This window comes from Salvelinus fontinalis, chromosome 8, assembly GCF_029448725.1.
Source record: "Salvelinus fontinalis isolate EN_2023a chromosome 8, ASM2944872v1, whole genome shotgun sequence".
In the NCBI taxonomy this organism is placed as follows: Eukaryota; Metazoa; Chordata; class Actinopteri; order Salmoniformes; family Salmonidae; genus Salvelinus; species Salvelinus fontinalis.
In genome coordinates, this window is record NC_074672.1 from 34,376,462 (window position 1) to 34,396,120 (window position 19,659).

At 41.1% G+C, this 19,659-nt stretch overlaps 2 protein-coding genes across 4 annotated transcripts; one reads left to right on the forward strand and one right to left on the reverse strand.

Moving 5' to 3' along the window:
* Positions 1-6,937: 6,937 nt before the first annotated feature.
* Positions 6,938-10,045, reverse strand: LOC129861140 (charged multivesicular body protein 4b-like). Its single transcript, XM_055932303.1, has 5 exons — positions 9,729-10,045; positions 8,645-8,822; positions 8,429-8,543; positions 8,185-8,311; positions 6,938-7,997 (listed from the first exon to the last, which is right to left on the reverse strand). The coding sequence occupies exons 1-5, from the start codon at positions 9,910-9,912 to the stop codon at positions 7,930-7,932; spliced, it is 672 nt and encodes a 223-aa protein (XP_055788278.1). The 5' UTR covers positions 9,913-10,045; the 3' UTR covers positions 6,938-7,929.
* Positions 10,046-12,730: 2,685 nt separating this feature from the next.
* LOC129861139 (vesicle-associated membrane protein-associated protein B-like) lies at positions 12,731-19,292 on the forward strand. Of its 3 annotated transcripts, none has more exons than XM_055932300.1 (6): positions 12,731-13,008; positions 17,181-17,333; positions 17,471-17,574; positions 17,884-17,964; positions 18,268-18,399; positions 18,647-19,292. In XM_055932300.1, exons 1-6 carry the CDS (start codon positions 12,951-12,953, stop codon positions 18,809-18,811), a joined length of 693 nt encoding a protein of 230 aa, XP_055788275.1. In that variant the 5' UTR covers positions 12,731-12,950; the 3' UTR covers positions 18,812-19,292. The 3 variants fall into 3 exon arrangements, with proteins under 3 accessions (XP_055788275.1, XP_055788277.1, XP_055788274.1); XM_055932302.1 differs by having other exon boundaries at positions 18,292-18,399; XM_055932299.1 differs by having other exon boundaries at positions 12,732-13,008; positions 18,223-18,399.
* Positions 19,293-19,659: the final 367 nt, after the last annotated feature.

The window sequence follows — 19,659 nt, forward strand, 5'->3', positions numbered from 1 at the left end:
TCTTCTCATGAACACGTCTGTAGCTTCCGAACGGGTTGGCCTATAAACTAATGACTCACTAGCAGGGTTAAGGTAGTTTTAATTTCTTACTGGTACGGGACACCCAAGTGCGTGCATGCATTTTTTTATACTACAAAAATTACACGGTAGCCTACTCTGCTGACATGGACAAACAATGTCTGACACAAATACAAGATTTTCATTTTTTAAATTTTATTTAACCTTTATTTAACTAGGCAAGTCAGTTAAGAACAAATCATTTTCACAATGATGGCCTACTTGTAAAGCCCCTCTGGCCAAACCTCTGCTAACCCAGACGACGGCTGGGCCAATTGTGCGCAGCCCTATGAGACTCACGATCACGGCCGGTTGTGATACAGGCCTGGATCGAATCCAGGTCTGTAGTGACGCCTACGAAAAGTACTGCTTATCCCTGACAGTCTGCCTTAGACCGCTGCGCCACTCGACCACAGTGACGTCCATCTAACCTGGAGGAGGAGATTATCGTCCAAAAACAAACAGAAGTGGCACTGACCCAATGACAAAAACAGTGAATATGCACACTCAGCGGGGATAAGGCCCATGTTCTCCGCTGGAGCCAATAAGATAGGCTGCTGTTCGCTCAATGAAGTTAAGAATTTTGATAACTAAGAGACAGATTGAAGTCTTTTCATTGTCATATCATTACAGCAATAGTCATTTGCTTTTCAAACAGTATTTGTGCGATTTGTATTCTTAAGTATTGCGATATGCCTGGCTGGGTCTCTCTGCTTATCCCTGACAGTCTGAACTCAACAGTCATCAATTTGGTATTTGCAGCGCGAAGTCCCCAAAGTGTGGGGCCTTTTGACTGCAGGCTGTGTGATTTAAAACAATCAGCAGCTTTTTAAAATTAATTTTTTTGAATTGTTTATAGCTAATGATCCTCAGTGGCCAAATCCTGCATTCTGGTGTAGTATTCTATTTTGAATGATTTTATTTATTTCTGTATAGACAAGAGTAAGCTAATTCGGTTATAGGCGTATAATTTTGTCATTTTAATTACATTTACTTTGGGGAAAGCTTAGCTTCCCCTGGCCTTATGGACACGCCGCCTATGCCTTTTAATGTGGCATAAACACAACCAGTCATGAGGTTTTCATCTGATTGTCAAACAATCACTTAACAAAGGAGTTCCTGTAGGCTACCCTCGCACATTCTTCCACTGACAAAATAATTTCAGGCCCAATAGTGCACTGTGCACCTGCAATTTGATGAAAGGAAAGAGACTTTTACAAAACACCTATGTGTATTGCAATGACATTCTGAGATTGTCATTAGGCTTACACTTGTAGCCTGAAATTATTCATCCATTATGGAAGCCAAAAGGTTCAAACACGTCTTAACACTTGTAATTATAATTTTTCACTTGCTTTTTTGAAGTGTCAAATGTGTTTTTTTTTTTTACATGGTTTTTTTCACCTGTCCAGTTTGGTTTACAGGTGGTTTGAATGATTGTCATTATAATTTTCACTTGCTTTTTTCAAATGTCATTTTTTGTTCCGGGTAAGACAATTTGATAATCCACTGTTGTCCACTCGTGCCTTAGTCTCGGCCACTCATCTCCGCCTTGTCCGGGAGTGTCTCGGCTACTCGTCTCCACCTTGATTTTTTTTTGTGTTCTCTTCAAACCTCAACGCAGCTTGGAGCTTATTTTTTTTTTTGGGGGGGGGGGGGGGGGGGGTATTTGGTATTTTATTAGGATCCCCATTAGCTGTTGCAAAAGCAGCAGCTACTCTTCCTGGGGTCCTCACAAAACATGAAACATGACATAATACAGAACATTAATAGACAAGAACAGCTCAAGGACAGAACTACATACATTTAAAGGCACATGTAGCCTACATATCAATGCATACACACAACTTATCTAGGTCAAATAGGGGAGAGGCGTTGTGCCGTGAGGTGTTGCTTTATCTGTTTTTTTAAACCAGGTTCGCTGTTTATTTGAGCAATATGAGATGGAACAGAGTTCCATATAATAATACCTCTATATAATACTGTACACATTCTTGAACTTGTTCTGGATTTGGGGACTTTGAAAAGACCCCTGGTCGCATGTCTGGTGGGGTAGGTGTGTGTGTCAGAGCTGTGTGTAAGTTGACTATGCAAACAATTTGGAATTTAACACATTAATGTTTCTTATAAAAATAAATGATGCAGTCAGTCTTCCCTCAACTCTTAGCCAAGAGAGACTGACATGCATAGTATTAATATTAGCCCTCTGATTACAATGAAGATCAACATGTGCAGCTCTATTCTGGGCCAGCTGCAGCTTAACTAGGTCTTTCCTTGCAGCACTGGACTGCCCGACTGGACAATAATCAACACTAGACAAAACTAGAGCTTGCAGAACTTACTTTTTGGAGTGTGGTGTCAAAAAATCAGACCATCTCTTTATTATGGACAGACCTCTCCCCATCTTTACAACCATTGAATCTATATATTTTGACCATGACAGTTTACAATCTAAGGTAACGCCAAGTAATTTAGTCCTCTCAACTTGCTCAACAGCCACACCATTCATTACCAGATTCAGCTGAGGTCTAGAACTTAGGGAATGATTTGTACCAAATACAATGCTCTTAGTTTTAGAGATGTTCAGGAACAATTTATTACTGGCCACCCATTCCAAAACAGACTACAACTCTTTGTTAAGGGTTTCAGTGACTTCATTATCTGTGGTTGCTGATGCGTATATGGTTGAATCTTCAGCATACTGTACATGGACACACATGCTTTGTTTAATGCCAGTGGCAGGTAACTGGTAAAAATAAAAAAGAGTAGAGGGCCTAGAGAGCTGCCCTGCGGTACACCACACTTTACATGGTTGACATTAGAGAAGTTTCCATTAAAGAAAACAACCCTCTGAGTTATATTAGATAGCTCTGAATCCACGATATGGCAGAGGTTGAAAAGCCATAACACATATGTTTTCTCAACAACAGGTTATGGTCAATAATATCAAAGGCTGCACTGAAATCTAACAATCTTATTATCAATTTCTTTCAACCAATCTTCAGTAATTTGTGTCAGTGCAGTACATGGTGAGTGCCCTTTTCTATAAGCATGCTGAAAGTCTGTTGTTAATTTGTTTACAGAGAAATAGCATTGTATTTGGTAAAACACAATTTTTCCCCAACAGTTTGCTAAGAGCTGGCAGCAAGCTTATAGATCTGCTGTTAGAACCAGTAAATGCTGCTTTTCCACTCTTGGGTAGCAGAATTACTTTGGCTCAGATCCAGGCCTGAGGACAGACTTTCCTCTAGGCTCAGATTAAAAATATGACAGAAAGGAGTGGCTATAGAGTCAGCTACCATCCTCAGTAGCTTTCTATTTAAGTTGTCAATGCCAGAAGGTTTGTCAATATTGATTGCTAAGAATTTTTCACCCTCTCCCACACTAACTTTACAATATTCTAACTTGCAATGCTTTTCTTTCATTATTTGTTTTTTTATGCATGAATACGATGGCTCACTGTTCGTTGTTGGCATTTCCTGCCTAAATTTTCCCACTTTGCCAATGAAGTAATCATAAAAATAATTGGCAACATCAAATGGTTTTATGATGAATGAGCCATCTGATTCGATGAAAGATGGAGTTGAAAACCAGCCGGTTTCCAGTCAATTTGCTAATTTTTCATGCGGCTGACATGCAGTAATGTTAAATAAAGGTGTAATGGCCTATAGTTTTTTGGGCATGTTGTATTAATTGTGAAGGCTCACGTTTTACCGGTACAGCGTACCTCCACTATTTTGCCAGGACGCCGTACACCCGCCCATACTGCCTTACTTTCACCCCTCCCCACAAGTGTCACAGGACTCATCTAAAGGTAACCTGTTAGGATGTAGTTTTGTGTCCCCAAAAATTGGGTTAAATGTGAAGGGAAAAAAAGTACAAATAATTCCTGACCTTCTTACATCTCCTATATAGAAATAGTGGAACATTGAAGTTATACTTTTTAGATAAAACTATACCAAATATATTAACGTCACCAAATCATTGATTAAAACTTCTACCGACTCAGAAACCCGGATCCGGGAGCACCCCCACCTCCCCCACCAGTAAAAAAGCTGAATAGCATAGCTAGCATAGCGTCACAATTAAATAGTAGCATCTAAATATCATTCAATCACAAGTCCAAGATACCAGATGAAAGATCCACTTCTTGTGAATCCAGCAATCATTTCTGATTTGTAAAATGTTTTACAGGGAAGACACAATATGTAAATCTATTAGCTAACCACGTTAGCAAAAGACACAATTTTTCTTTGTCCACCATTTTTTCTCACCACCAGTAGCTATCACCAATTCGGCCAAATAAAGATATTGATAGCCACTAACCAAGAAAAAGCCTCATCAGATGACAGTCTGATAACATATTTATTGTATAGGATAGGTTTTGTTAGAAAAATGTGCATATTTCAGGTAGAAATCATAGTTTACAATTGCACCCACCATCACAACTCGACTAGAATAAATACAGAGAGCAACGTGTATTACCTAATTACTAATCATAAAACATTTCTTAAAAATACACAGCGTACACTAATTGAAAGACACAGATCCTGTGAATCCAGACAATATTTCAGATTTTCTAAGTGTCTTACAGCGAAAACACAATAAATCGTTATATTAGCATAGCACATGTGCAAACATTACCCCAGCATTGATTCACGGCAAAAAGAGCGATAGCATTATCACCACCAAAATGTATAAATTTTTTCACTAACCTTCTTAGAATTCTTCAGATGACACTCCTGTAACATCATATTACAACATACATATAGAGTTTGTTCGAAAATGTGCATATTTAGCCACCAAAATCGTGGTTATACAATGAGAAAAGTAGCCAAGCTGGTCAGAAAATGTCGGGCGCCATATTGGACAGTGATCTAGTGTAATGCATAAATACTCATAAACTTGACAAAAAAATACAGGGTGGACAGCGATTGAAAGACAATTTAGTTCTTAATGCAATCGCTGAATTACATTTTTTAAATTATCCTTACTTTTCAATACAGGTTGCGCCAAAGCGAAGCTACCCCAAAGAAAATGGCGGCATAAGCGTTTAACATTTTTCGACAGAACAACGATTTATCATCATAAATAGTTCTTACTATTAGCTGAACTGCCATCAGAATCTTGGGCAATGAATCCTTTCTCCGGTCTAAACGTCTTTTGGTCGAAAGATGTCCTATTGTCCCGTCGAAATGGCCACTAACGTTCACCATGTACTAGAAAAGTGCCCAGCTCCTCGAAGTGCGTCACACAGAAATGCCATAAAATCACCCTAAACGGATATAAATTGCTATAAAACGGTTTAAATTAACTACCTTATGATGTTTTTAACACCTATAACGAGTAAAAACATGACCGAAGAAATATTACTGGCTAAACAACAGCTTGGAAGGAGGCAAGTCCGACGTCCATCGTGCGTCAGGCGCAGAGACGAAAAGAAATGTACTTCCGGTCATTGGTCTTTTATACAGGCCCTGATTGCGCAATCGACTCCATTCAAAGTGTCACCCCTTACTGACATCTAGAGGAAGACGTAGGCAGTGTTTGTTTCCCCATAGCATTCACAGGGACATTACAACTGACCTGGGAACAGGGGCCAAGATTTCTGAAATCTCACTCCCTGTCATGAAAAGTGCTGTAGAAGGAGTTCTGTTTCACTCAGAGACATAATTCCAATGGCTATAGAAACTAGAGAGTGTTTTCTACCCAATAATAATAATAATAATATGCATATTGTACGAGCAAGAATTGAGTACTAGGCAGTTTAATCTGGAAACCAATTTATGCTAAGTCGAAACAGCACCCCCTATATTCGCAAGATTAAAACACACTGATTTGCAAAGAAGTTCTACAGTAGTCTCAACAGCACTCTGTAGGGAAGCACCATGGTGTCGCCGGAGGACAGCTAGTTTCCGTCCTCCTCTGGGTACATTGACTTCAATTCAAAATCTAGGAGGCTCGGGGTTCTCACCCACTTCCATATACTTTCAAAGTGATTTTGACAAATTCCGGAGGACATCCTCCAACCTATCAGAGCTCTTGCAGCATGAACTGAAATGTTATCCACCCAATCAAAGTTTGAATCTACAACTGAAAGCATAAGCTACAGCTAGCTAGCACTGCAGTGCATACAATGTGTTGAGTAGCTGACTCAGAGACAAAAACAATAGTTGAATAGTTAACAAATTAAATTTTTCAAAAATGAAGGCGAAGCAAGAGAGCTGTATTTCACATTTTTTTCACTTCACTTACTTAGCGAATGCAGCTAGCTAGTTTAGCCTACTCAAACAACCAGCTCGATCAAAGGGATCATGCTGTTTATATGTAGCTGCTATGAAAGTGAACTGTGTTTGCATGTGATCAGGGGTGTATTCAGTCTGCAGATTCTGTTGAAAAACTCTCGTTTGCAACTTTTAGACTAATGATCACACCCTAGATCAGCTAGATGCTGGCAATATTGTGCAAGACGGTATTGAATGTGTCATTATCTTTCACCCCGATTACTAAAATGTATCTCAACCTGTGCAAATACGTTGTAAACTTTCATTCATAGGCTAGGTTGTAGCTACCTAAAAATGTATCATGTAGTAGCCTAAACCTATCCATGTTTCAATGAGCTGGGTGAATGGAATATGAATGATAGTCATCCAATATGCTGTAATATAAATAAGGCCATGCTCATGAAAATGTTTTATCGTCCTCCATCTTAAACGACACCAACTGACAATGATTGCAAATGAGACACATTAACATTTTACAAACACCTGAAAATTATTTCAAACTAATAAAATAAAGATTTCCTACTTTATTTATTCACAGATTATCTTATTGTTTTGTACACTGATGCCTAACCAAGAAAAACAACCTGACCCACAAAATAAATCAACAACTTTAATTATTTTCCAAATAATATTCTCATCTGGACAATTAAACCATAAATGCAAACATGCTTATGAATATTTTTTTCCTTTGTAAAAAATGTACATTGTGTAAAAAAAACAACTAAAAGTAATCCTCAAACCCCAAATGTTGATACTGTATCTACTAGTCTAATCATTACAAACCATGAAGTCTATTTTTTCCCCCCTGCAGTTAATATGGTGATTTTTCCCCCCAACCTTATACAATTCAAAATGAACCCTTTCAGAAATGACACAGACAACAGAACTGGTTGGGGTTCATCATTTCTCTGGAGCTGTGCAGTGTATTAAGTTTTTCCCTCATTGCATGCTTAGCACAACATGAAGAAAACCTTCTGTGACAGCAAAAATATTAATTATTTAGATATTTACATCAAATAGCAAGGGTCAGATGCTTAGTAGATGGGAATCGCCTAAATGTTGATAGGGGAAAAAATATGTAAAACAACATTTCAGAATAACAATCCAGAAAATAGACCATTCTAAACATTACCATGAGAGCATGCTCATATTTCCATCTTATTTTGGGAGCAACTACAAACAAAAAGTAAAGGTGAATAAATATATCCAGCCCACACCCACCACACCAAATGGTAAATATGTTTAAGTCGGAAAAAGAGACATTGCAACGCCCATGTATTAAAAACAAATGTTTGCCTTTCAGTGAAGTTCATAGCATCAAAGACAATAGAACAGTTCAGTGATATTACAATCACTGCCAAACAATTATGTTCAAACTTTTTGGTAGAAATTTCCAAAGACATTTTCTGAACTTCCTCTTTTAATGGAAGGCCATGGTAACCTTTCTCTGGTTTTGGGCTGGAAACAGAACCTACAGCATTGGCCTTTCTAGTGTTAGTTTTAGAAGATGGTTGGCTCTCGGACACAAAACAACCATATTCAATTAGTCCTTTCTTCCCCTCTACAACAGGTGGTGTCAGTAATGCAACTAGTTAGCCTCCATCGCCCAGCGCTGCAAGTCCTCCATGTCATGCTCATCTTCATCCTCCTTCTTGGCTAAAAAAAAATATAGGCATGCAAAAATTGTGAATTACTTGTGTAAAAGTTGCAAATATAGATGTTTTATAGCAATTAAGGACAAGAGATCAAGTAGTTATTTAATGTACTGTTGGGATAGTAACCATGGGATAAAATGTTCCATTGGAGAAATCAAATGTTTTATTGCATATTACAAAGGACTCACCAGGTCTTGAGGGTAATGAAGTAGAAGGCACATTGGGTAGTGGGACATTTTCTGTCCCGCCAATCTCCAGCAAGTTTTTGTCCAATTCCTCTTGTTCCAGCTCATCCAGCTCTGCTAGGAGTTCATCCTATGATGCAAGACAATCAGAACATCCAGGCTCTGTGATATCTGGTCAACTATTAAACTAACAGCACTGATGAAAGCCAAATCAAGAACAATGTTCAGACAAGTTCATGTCACATACCTCATCAAACTCATCTCCAAAGCCTGCAGGTTTCGAGATGGCATCTGAGATCTCTTGTGCTAGCTCCTGCTGCTCAGTGATGTCTTGCATCAAGTCATCTACTTTGTCTATGTCCCTAAAACACAGAGATAGATGGAACAGAGAGATTTGAATTAATACAAGAGCTGTATGAGTACCTGACCAAAGCTAATAAACAAGTAGTGTGCCACCGCTTACATGTTTTCATGGGCAGCCTTCATTGCCTTGGCAGCAAAGCCCATGTTCTTGAGCACTTCAGTGTTGGTGTTGGCATTTTCCAGCGCCTCTCTCTGGAACTCGATGGTGGACAATGTGCCATCAATCTGGGTAAGCTGCTTCTCATACCGCTTCTTCCTCTTCAAGGCCTGCAGGGCCGCTTTGCGTAGTGAAAACGAAAAAGAGGTTAGTGGGTTTGATTCCTGGGACTACCGGTACATAAAATGAATGCACACATGATTAAGTCATTTGGATAAAAGCATTGGTTAAATGTCATTTAATGTTTGTGATGGAAACCTAGCATTTGTTGTAAAGAACATGGGAAATATAAACTAGCAAAAATTGAGTCACTGTGTAGGTAAAATAGGTTTAGAGGATTAAAACACTACATGAGAACACCATGATCATTATCAAAGTCGATTTATGGGGGGCGTGGTTAGTATGTGAAGACAGTGGAAGTGAGTCATGGTCACAGTGTTTCTGAATGCCCAGGACTTTAATGTGGGTAAATGCGTAACCACTCACTATTACATCAAAAGCCTATGTTATGAACACCACTGTCAGTGAAGAATGCTAGAAGTCACTTGGAGCCTCTATCAGTATTAGGTAACTAATCATCACTACAGGCCCTATAACAGGGTGTGTTGGAATCCCAATGATTTAAATGTCGGGAAATGAATGCCCCCTTCCCTTCTTTTGACAAGCAGGCATTGAGTGCAAATTCATGACTCACAAAATCCCCCAGTCACACGATGCCATTTGACAAATGTTGGTTCACTAGCTGTTGGTGTAGCCAGACCTACACTTTTGATACCAGTCACACAAAACGTTCCATTAAAAAAACGGGTATAATACATATTAGTTGTTCTACAACAGTTGGTGCAACGAGGTAGGGCGAGATTGGCAACCTGACTATGTAGTGACAGGTGTGGTTTTTCGGAAAGTTAGCTAGCTTTCAGCTAGCTAACAAATCAGGCGAACTTTAACGTTAGTTAGCTAGCTAATTAGCTAGCCAAGTTAGACAACAATCGTGAAAATTCATATGTGATGTTAGTTGGCGACTCACCCCGTTTGTTTTTAGTTCCGTTTTTCTTCGCAGTAATGAGTTCCTGGTCAATCTTTTTCTCTAGAAAATCCTGTTTCTTCGTTAACATTTCCTCGGTCTCTCGGAGCTTCTGAATCGCCTCTTGTGCACTTGGTCCTTTACCTCCTTTGCCTCCACCGCCGAACAACTTCCCAAACACGGACATTCTGAGATTCTAAACTATATAGCAATAAAGGTCCTTTTAAAATGTTAAACGCCAACAGGCGATCGTGTCACTCTTCTCGCTCTGGCCTGATTGTTGATATTTCTTACTTCCTGGTTTAGGCCGTATGACGTAAAATTATTGTGGGTGGTGTTCCATGGTGCTCTACTGCCACCCTCAGGATGCACGAGGCAGCAAAACACCAAAGCATGTCCGCAGACCTTTTTACTGACATTCAAAAACAGGGAAAATCCTCCATAAATAATAATCACCCACTTTTAAAAAACAAACAAATACATACATATCATTGTAATATTTAGATATTACAATATATCATATTATAATATTAAGACACAGTGACCGTACATACATATCCTAACCAGAAGCCATGGATTACTGGCAATATCCGCATCGAGCTAAAGGCTAGAGCTGCCGCTTTCAAAGAGCGGGACACTAATCCGGACGCTTATAAAAAATCCTGCAACGCCCTCAGACGAACCATCAAGCAGGCAAAGCGTCAATAAAGGATTAAGTATGAACCCTACTACACCGGCTCTGACGCTTGTCGGATGTGGCAGGGATTGAAAACTATTACGGACTTCAAAGGGAAACCCAGACCCGAGCTGTCCAGTGACGCGAGCCTACCAGACGAGCTAAATAACTTCTATGCTCACTTCGAGGCAAGCAACACTGAAGCATGCACGAGAGCACCAGCTGTTCCGGACGACTGTGTCATAACGCTCTCGGTAGCCAATGTGAGCAAGACCTTTAAACAGGTGAACATTCACAAAGCCGCAGGCCAGACGGATTACCAGGACGTGTACTCAAAGCATGCGCGGACCAACTGGCAAGTGTCTTCACTGACATTTTCAACCTCTCCCTGACTGAGTCTGTAATACCTACATGTTTCAAGTAGACCACCATAGTCCCTGTGCCTAAGGAAGCGAAGGTAACCTGCCTAAATGATTACCATCGGTAGCCATGAAGTGCTTTGAAAGGCTGGTCATGGCTCACATCAACAGTATCATCCCTGATACTCTAGACCCATTCCAATTTGCATACTGCCCCAACAGATCCACCGATGACGCAATCTCAATTGCACTCCACACTGCCCTTTCCCACCTGGACAAAAGAATACCTATGTGAGAATGCTGTTCATTGACTACAGCTCAGCGTTCAACACCATAGTGCCCAGAAAGCTCATCACTAAGCTAAGGACCCTGGGACTAAACACAGCTGGATCCTGGACTTCCTGACGGGCCGCTCCCAGGTGCTAAGGGAAGGCAACAACACGTCTGCAAAGCTGATCCTCAACATTGGGGCCCCTCAGGGGTGCGTGCTTAGTCCCCTCCTGTACTAACTGTTCACCCACAACTGCGTGGCCAAACACGACTCCAACACCATCATTAAGTTTTCTGACGACACAACAGTGGTAGGCCTGATTACCGACAACGATGAGACAGTTTATAGGGGGAAGGTCAGAGACCTGGCAGTGTGGTGCAAGGACAATAACCTCTCCCTCGATGTGAGCTCTCCCTCGATGTGAGGTATCCCTCTAGTGGTGTGGGGGCTGTGCTTTGGCAAAGTGGGTGGGGTTATATCCTTCCTGTTTGGCCCTGTCCGGGGGTATCATCGGATGGGGCCACAGTGTCTCCTGACCCCTCCTGTCTCAGCCTCCAGTATTTATGCTGCAGTAGTTTATGTGTCGGGGGGCTAGGGTCAGTTTGTTATATCTGGAGTACTTCTCCTGTCTTATCCGGTGTCCTGTGTGAATTTAAGTATGTTCTCTCTAATTCTCTCTTTCTCTCTTTCTTTCTCTATCTCGGAGGACCTGAGCCCTAGGACCATGCCTCAGGACTACCTGGCATGATGACTCCTTGCTGTCCCCAGTCCACCTGGCTGTGCTGCTGCTCGTTTCAACTGTTCTGCCTGCGGCTATGGAACCCTGACCTATTCACCGGACGTGCTACCTGTCCCAGACCTGCTGTTGTCAACTCTCTAGAGACAGCAGGAGCGGTAGAGATACTCTTAATGATCGGCTATGAAAAGCCAACTGACATTTACTCCTGAGGTGCTGACTTGCTGCACCCTCAACAACTACTGTGATTATTATTATTTGACCATGCTGGTCATTTATGAACATTTGAACATCTTGGCCATGTTCTGTTATAATCTCCACCTGGCACAGCCAGAAGAGGACTGGCCACCCCCCCATAGCCTGGTTCCTCTCTAGGTTTCTTCCTAGGTTTTGGCCTTTCTAGGGAGTTTTTCCTAGCCACCGTGCTTCTACACCTGCATTGCTTGCTGTTTGGGGTTTTAGGCTTGGTTTCTGTACAGCACTTTGAGATATCAGCTGATGTAAGAATGGCTATATACATTTGATTTGATCGTGGACTACAGGAAAAGGCAGGCCGAACAGGCCCCCATTAACATCGACAGGGCTGTACCTGTATATAGCCTCGTTATTGTTATTGTGTTGCTTTTTATAATTTTTTACTTTAGTTTATTTTTTAAATATTTTCTAAACTCTTTCTTGAACTGCATTGTTGGTTAAGGGCTTGTAAGTATGGTCTAGTAGACCTGTTGTATTCGGCGCATGTGACAAATAAAGTTTGATTTGACTTGATTCCTTAGCATCGTTAAATGCCTTTCTGAGCATCACACAGTGTGCCAATTAATAAGGATATCTGCTTGAAACAGCCTCTAAATGAAAATGACTTTACATTCTCAAATAGCTGCCAGATCAGAGGGTTTTTTCGGGTGCCCTGCAAAAATATAACAACTTTACAGAGATCTCTTTGCTGACATTCCACAGACCTGCCCCCTCCCACGACGTCACACGGAGCCTTTCCTTCCTGCTTGCTTGCTAGCTTAGCTTCAGCTGTTGGCACTTGGCTGTCCAACTGGTGCATTTGTGATCCTCCAGCTATCCCTTAACGAAATCGGGTCGTATTTAGGAGATTTTACAATAGTTATAGTAACAAAAGCTGCGACATATAGACCAGGTACTTATATCAGAACGGCGTTCGAACCTCTGGGACATGGCCAGACAAGAGCAAGTCCTCCAGCTTGAGCCACCACACGAACTGAAATTTAGAGGTAAGAGGGCAGGGCCGGGCAGTTTGGTCTGCAAGTATTTGACCATTGTTCCAAGCTAGCCAACGTCAATGCATTATCAGTAGTGTTGTTGATAACTAAACAATGGGTCTGCACACGGTGTATCATATTTGGTTTCTAGAGCGGTGACAAGCAAAGGGACATTGCATAGCAACATCTTCTACCTACCGATGCTAGCAGGCTAATGGCTAGTTGTCATTTTCTTCAGCGGCTACTTAGCTATCTTAGCCTGCAATGAAAAGCCAGGCCCTGGTCATTTCCTCAATCAATGTTAGTTGCATGTTATTCAGTTACTATCATAATCACGATCTCCCTTACTTGCGAGTCAGTTTTTGCCACCATAAATTAAGATATTTCTGCTATAGTTACTAGCTAGCTAAATGAAGTATAATTAATTCATTTATAGTACTTTCTGAGGTCAGGGCGACACTAGGGAAAATCCCATTTCACAATTACCTTTATGGATACATATAAGTTTCTCAATCCATTCGTGGGGCACATATTTGTTTTAGCCCTGACCACACATGAACAAGCCCTTGATTAGTTGAATCAGCCCTTGATTGGTGTTATTTATTGGCCTGAAACTGTGCACCTCCTAGGGGAGCCCCAGGAATTGATTGAGAAATACTGCAGTAGAAAAGTGACTGTTGACAATTGTCAGGCGCAGGATCAGTGAGTTTTAGCAGAATTGTAAGGTCCTGAGTAGGACCATCTTACCGCTTGTAATGGAGTTATTGAACAGGCTATAATTGATGAATGGATTTGAGAATTATATTAGGGCTGTCCCAGACTAAAAATAAAATTGGTTGACCGAGTCATCAGGTTCTTTCGACCAATCGATTGGTTGACATGTTTAAACGTGTATTTTTTCCATATATAGACACATCTTATGTGTTTTAATCAAATCAACTATATGCACTGAGCTTGTCTGATGCTTTAAGCGCTATGTTTGATTAAATATTAAGACACACAAATTACTAGAGGGAGTCCGCCCGGGGAGTCCGACTGCAATTGATTTGATTGTGCCGGGCCGGGCTCAGACTTGCTGCACTGTATAATTTTTGTTTTTACAGCGAGTGACTGTGTGACTAGCACCGGTTGTCTCTCCCTCCTCCCTGCTACAGTATTTATCACGCTGTCCGTGTTGTTGAAGCTGCAGCATGATTACAGACATTTCTCACTGAAAAGTTTTGTTACCGAAATCCCTCATTTGTTTAGGAAAAACATTCCCTATTCCCTCAACCCTTGGCCTTGCTCTCTTTACGTGACACATATGCATCGCATGAATGTGACCAATCGGTCCTGACCTATAGCATATCATAATTACATCAATAAATTGGTTATAACAAACTCTGAACACCGTAACACGTGACAGCAAAATGGATGCAGAGGACATGACAAACTCGAAACTGGGTAATGTTCACTGGTTGCTCAGGAGGTAAAGGGGAATTCAGATGTGTGGAATACATTTGAGTAGTTGTGGAAAATACTGGAGATCAAGAAAAAGAAGGTAAGGAGCAAGTTCTGCGCTCATATTATGTGTGCCAAACGGGTGCTTTTATATTACTATATACATGTTCTGACCGTTTGTAACAATATAAACAACACTAAATAAAAGGGTACCAGAGAATCTGTAACCTTTTCTTTTTCTTAAAAAAATAAAATAAAGCCTTTATTACAGCAATGACTCAAAACAGTCGCATGCATTCATGAATGCAATTGCCAAAATGGAACGGTTTATTTATTGTTTACGCTATTTATTCAAGGTCGATTTTGTTATTTTAAACCTAAAATGCTTGATTGCATTTCAAATTATGAATGACTCGTATGCTGTGTGATGACATGAACGATAAATTGATTGATATAGTAGCCAATATAAGTATTGAAATATAGGCCTAAGCAAGTTACGGTGTTAAGACTAAACGGGATGCGCTCTTAGGCCTACAGCTCGATGGTGGTTACACAAGGCAACTAAGCCTACTAATGATAATGACGTTACTTATTATAATGATGATGATAATAATTACAATAAGAAGATCAAGAAAAAGTTTAGTTATTATAAATATAAATTTTCTGGCAATTTGGAACAGTGTTAAACAACACTAAATACATTACATGTAATACCAGAGAGGATGTTATAACGAGAAAAAGTGTACAACTTTTATTACAGCAAAGCGAAGATTAAAAACAGCCGAATTTGTGAAATTGCTTATCTGACATGTGTTGCGTGAGGCTTGGTGCTCACGGAATCAGTAGGCTATTAAACAAACACTCAAACATGCAACACAACCGAAATCAATCTTATTTCTGTAGATACACTACATGACCAAAAGTATGTGGACACCTGCTCGTTGAACAGCTCATTCCAAAATCATGGGCATTAATATGTCCTCCCTTTGCTGCTATAACAGTCTCCACTCTTCTGGGAAGGCTTTCCACTAGATGTTGGAACATTGCTGCGAGGACTTGCTTCCATTCAGCCACAAGAGAGTTAGTGAGGTCGGGCACTGACCGTTTGTAACAATAGGCTTGTAACGATTAGGCTTGACTCGCAGTTGGTGTTCCAGTTCATCCCAAAGGCGTTCAATGGGGTTGAGGTCAGGGCTCTGTGCAGGCCAGTCAAGTTCTTCCACACCGATCTCGACAAACCATTTCTATATGGACCTTGCTTTGTGCACGGGGGCGTTGTCGTGCTGAAACATGAAAGGGCCTTCCCCAAACTGTTGCCACAGAGTTGGAAGCACAGAATCGTCTAGAATATCATTGTATGCTGTAGCGTTAAGATTTTCCTTCACTAGAACTAAGTCGCCTAGCCAAAACCATGAAAAACAACCCCAGACCATTATTCCTCCTTCACCAAACTTTACAGTTGGCACCATGCATTGGGGCAGGTTAGGTTTTCCTAGCATCCGCCAAACCCAGATTCGTTCGTCGGACTACCAGAAGTGAAGTGTGATTCATCACTCTAGAGAATGCGTTTCCACTGCTCCAGAGTCCAATGGCTTTACACCAGTCCAGCCAAAGCTTGGCATTGAGCATGGTGATTTTAGGCTTGTGTGCGGCTGCTCGTCCATGGAAACCCATTTCATGAAGCTCCCGACGAACAGTTCTTGTGCTGATGTTGCTTCCAGAGGCAGTTTGGAACTTGGTATTGAGTGTGCACCTCTACGCAGACAACACCATTCTGTGTACTTCTGGCCCTTCTTTGGACGCTGTGCTAACAAACCTCCAGACAAGCTTCAACGCCATACAACTCTCCTTTCGTGGCCTCCAACTGCTCTTAAATGCAAGTAAAACTAAATGCATGCTCGCTGGTCAGCGATAGGTTGGTCACCCCCAAAGCCAACTCCTCCTCCTGGTCACCCCCAAAGCCAACTCCCCCTTTGACCGCCTTTCCTTCCAGTTCTATGCTGCCAATGACTGGAACGAATTGCAAAAATCATTGAAGTTGGAGACTCATATCTCCCTCACTAACTTGAAGCATCAGCTGTCAGAGTACCTTACAGCAGTTTAGAGCTCTTCAGTAAGGCCATTCTGTCAATGTTTGTCTATGGAGATTGCATGGCTGTGTGCTCAATTTTATACACCTGTCAGCAATGGGTGTGGCTGAAATAGCCAAATCCACTAATTTGAAGAGGTGTCCAGATACTTTTTTTTTCCAGTGAAGGGAAATCTTAATGCTACAGTATACAATGACATTCTAGATTATTCTTAGCTTCCAACTTTGTGGGAACAGTTTGGAGAAGGCCCTTTCCTGTTTCTGCATGACAATGCCCCCGTGCACAAAGCAAGGTCCATACAGAAATGGTTTGTCAAGATCAGTGTGAAAGAACTTGACTGGCCTACACAGACCCCTGACCTTAACCCCATCAAACACCTTTGGGATGAATTGGAACGCCGACTGCAGTCCAGGCCTAATCGCCCAACATCAGTATTGACCTCACCAATACTCTTGTGGCTGAATGGAAGCAAATTCTCGCAGTAATGTCCCAACATCTAGTGGAAAGCGTTCCCTGAAGAGTGGAGGCTGTTATAGCAACAAAGGGGGGACTAACTCCATATTAATGCCCATGAGTTTGATGTTCAACGAGCAGGTGTTCACATACTTTTGGTCATGTAGTGTATCTGTTGTCTATTCTCTCCATCTTTTCCAGGTCCATTTACAGATGTCGTCACGGCCACCCTGAAGCTAGGCAACCCAACAGATAGAAATGTGTGTTTTAAAGTGAAGACGACAGCGCCTCGTCGATACTGTGTCCGCCCAAACAGTGGCATCATTGACGCAGGCACTTCCATCAATGTATCTGGTTGGTATCTTTTAGTTTGATTTATAGATGATCGTAGCTGAATAATCTCAGGAACGAATAGTATGTCGAGCTGGTCAACGGAAGGTAACTTTTTGCTAAGAGTTTGCTTGATGCAATTTGTCTGCTTTGTTTTGCAGTTATGCTACAGCCTTTCGACTATGATCCCAATGAAAAGAGCAAACACAAATTCATGGTGCAGTCCATGCTTGCTCCATATGACATGACTGACATGGAAGGGGTGGTAAGTGTCCAAATGGAATGTGATTAATCTGAATTTCACTAATTATGATCTGATGATCACAGTAAGTTTATTCAATCTGCATTTCTAGTTCTGTCTTACTGTCTCAAGCATCTACTTGTTTATGCGTTGCAAGTGGGACAAATGTGCTGTCAGGATATGCTTCTCTTATGAGTGTCATGGAGTCCCTATTTGGGTGTGGTCATCTTGGTGTTGCCTTATTATTCAGTTTTCTTTCTGCCCTCTTCTTCTTTTTCTCTGTCATTCTTTCTGTCATTCTTTCTATCATTCTATCCTCCTTCTGGCCGACAGTGGAAAGAGGCAAAGCCAGAGGAGCTGATGGACTCCAAGTTGAGATGTGCATTTGAGCTCCCACTAGAGAATGACAAAACTGTAAGTATCTCCTACATCTTATCATATTACTACATACAATTGCATGTTTTTTGTTGTTGTTGACATTACTTCCCTCATAGATTTCACCGTACAGTGTAAGATTAATTCCATTCACAAATAGATCCTGAATGATTCGATCATGTACACTCCATTGCATCTCTGAAACAGCCGTTGCCATGTTTTGTATTTTATTTTGTGCTTCTCATCCCCATTCTGTTATTCATCTGCATGTTTCTGTGTCTCCACTCCTTTCCACAGCATGACAGTGAAAGCAACAAAAATGTGTCCTCTACCCCCATAAAGTCAGAGCTCTCCTCACTCCCTAAGTCTGCCAGCTCCTCCCTGGATGACGGCGAGGTGAAGAAGATCATGGAGGAGTGCAAGAGGCTGCAGATGGAGGTCCAGAGGCTACGGGAAGAGAACAAACAGATCAGGGTGAGACTCAAATGTCCCTAGAACCCACAACAGTCAGATCTGTTCGACACAATGCATTTTATTTGCTCCATCTGTAACAATGCAGACTTACTTAATAGGCCTCATTTAATATATAACAGCTGTTTTTGAGCAATAACAGTGAAAAGCAGTTACTGATCTCAAATATGAGGCCTATTAAGTTAGTCTGCATTGTTACAGATGGAGCAAATAACTGACATTTGGCCTGTGACTCCTTCCTTCTACCCAGGAGGAGGATGGTCTGCGGAAGAGGAAGGTCACGTCCATGGCGTCCTCCCCCCACTCATCTTCCTCACAGGCCATGATAAGGGAGGAGGGCCTGAGTACCCGCGTGCTGGCGCTCTGCGTGCTGTTCTTCGTCATCGGCGTCATCATCGGGAAATTGGCCCTGTAGTTATAGCCAGCGGCAGCATGCTCGGGGGACCGAAAAAAAACAACAACAATGGGATGTGTACTTGTTTTTTGCATAATGCAATATCACATGGGTTTATTTGAGTTGTGAAATTATTTAACATAAAAAAGCAAAGGTAATCTAGTGAAATAATGAAAAGAACCGGTCACGAGTCGTCTTGCCTTTTAATCACTGTATTTTCCATAACTCCATCCCTACTTGCACAGATACAATACAAATCATTGTGTGGGGATTGGGGAAATTGCAACGTTGTGTTCTATAAGTATCAATGATGGCATTGTGTGAATGTTTTAATCACTGCTTTTTTAAGGCAAGGAGACCGTGCATTGTGTGAGTCGAGAGGCTGCCGGTGAATTTTAGCATGAAGGGGGATAATTATGTAAATCCTGTCATCCAACTGATTCCTGTATGAAACATAAAATGGATTTGGGGGGGTAACTGAAAAATAAAATGTTAACCATAATTTTGTCCACGACAGACCCTGTCCAATGCAGTAGGTTGCTTTTTATTTTTATAATCAATTAGAAATGTGTTTTTAATCTATCACAGAATATGTACTGTCTCATAGTGCTGCAGTGAGTTAGGTCTACACATTTTAGTGTGTAATTTAGTGACAGTCTTGGTGACTTGTCATTTGGTCAAAGGCCCAGCCTGTGAAGGATGTCTTCAGGATCAGTATGTGGGTGGTGCCTTTTGCATCTCTTTGATATTTTAAGTAGAAATTTTGCACCAATATTGAATTTTAAAAGCCTGTTATATTAAATTAAGTGCCCTTTAACATAGACCACATTAATTCAATAAATCTTTTATTCCCCCATGAATAAAGGCTT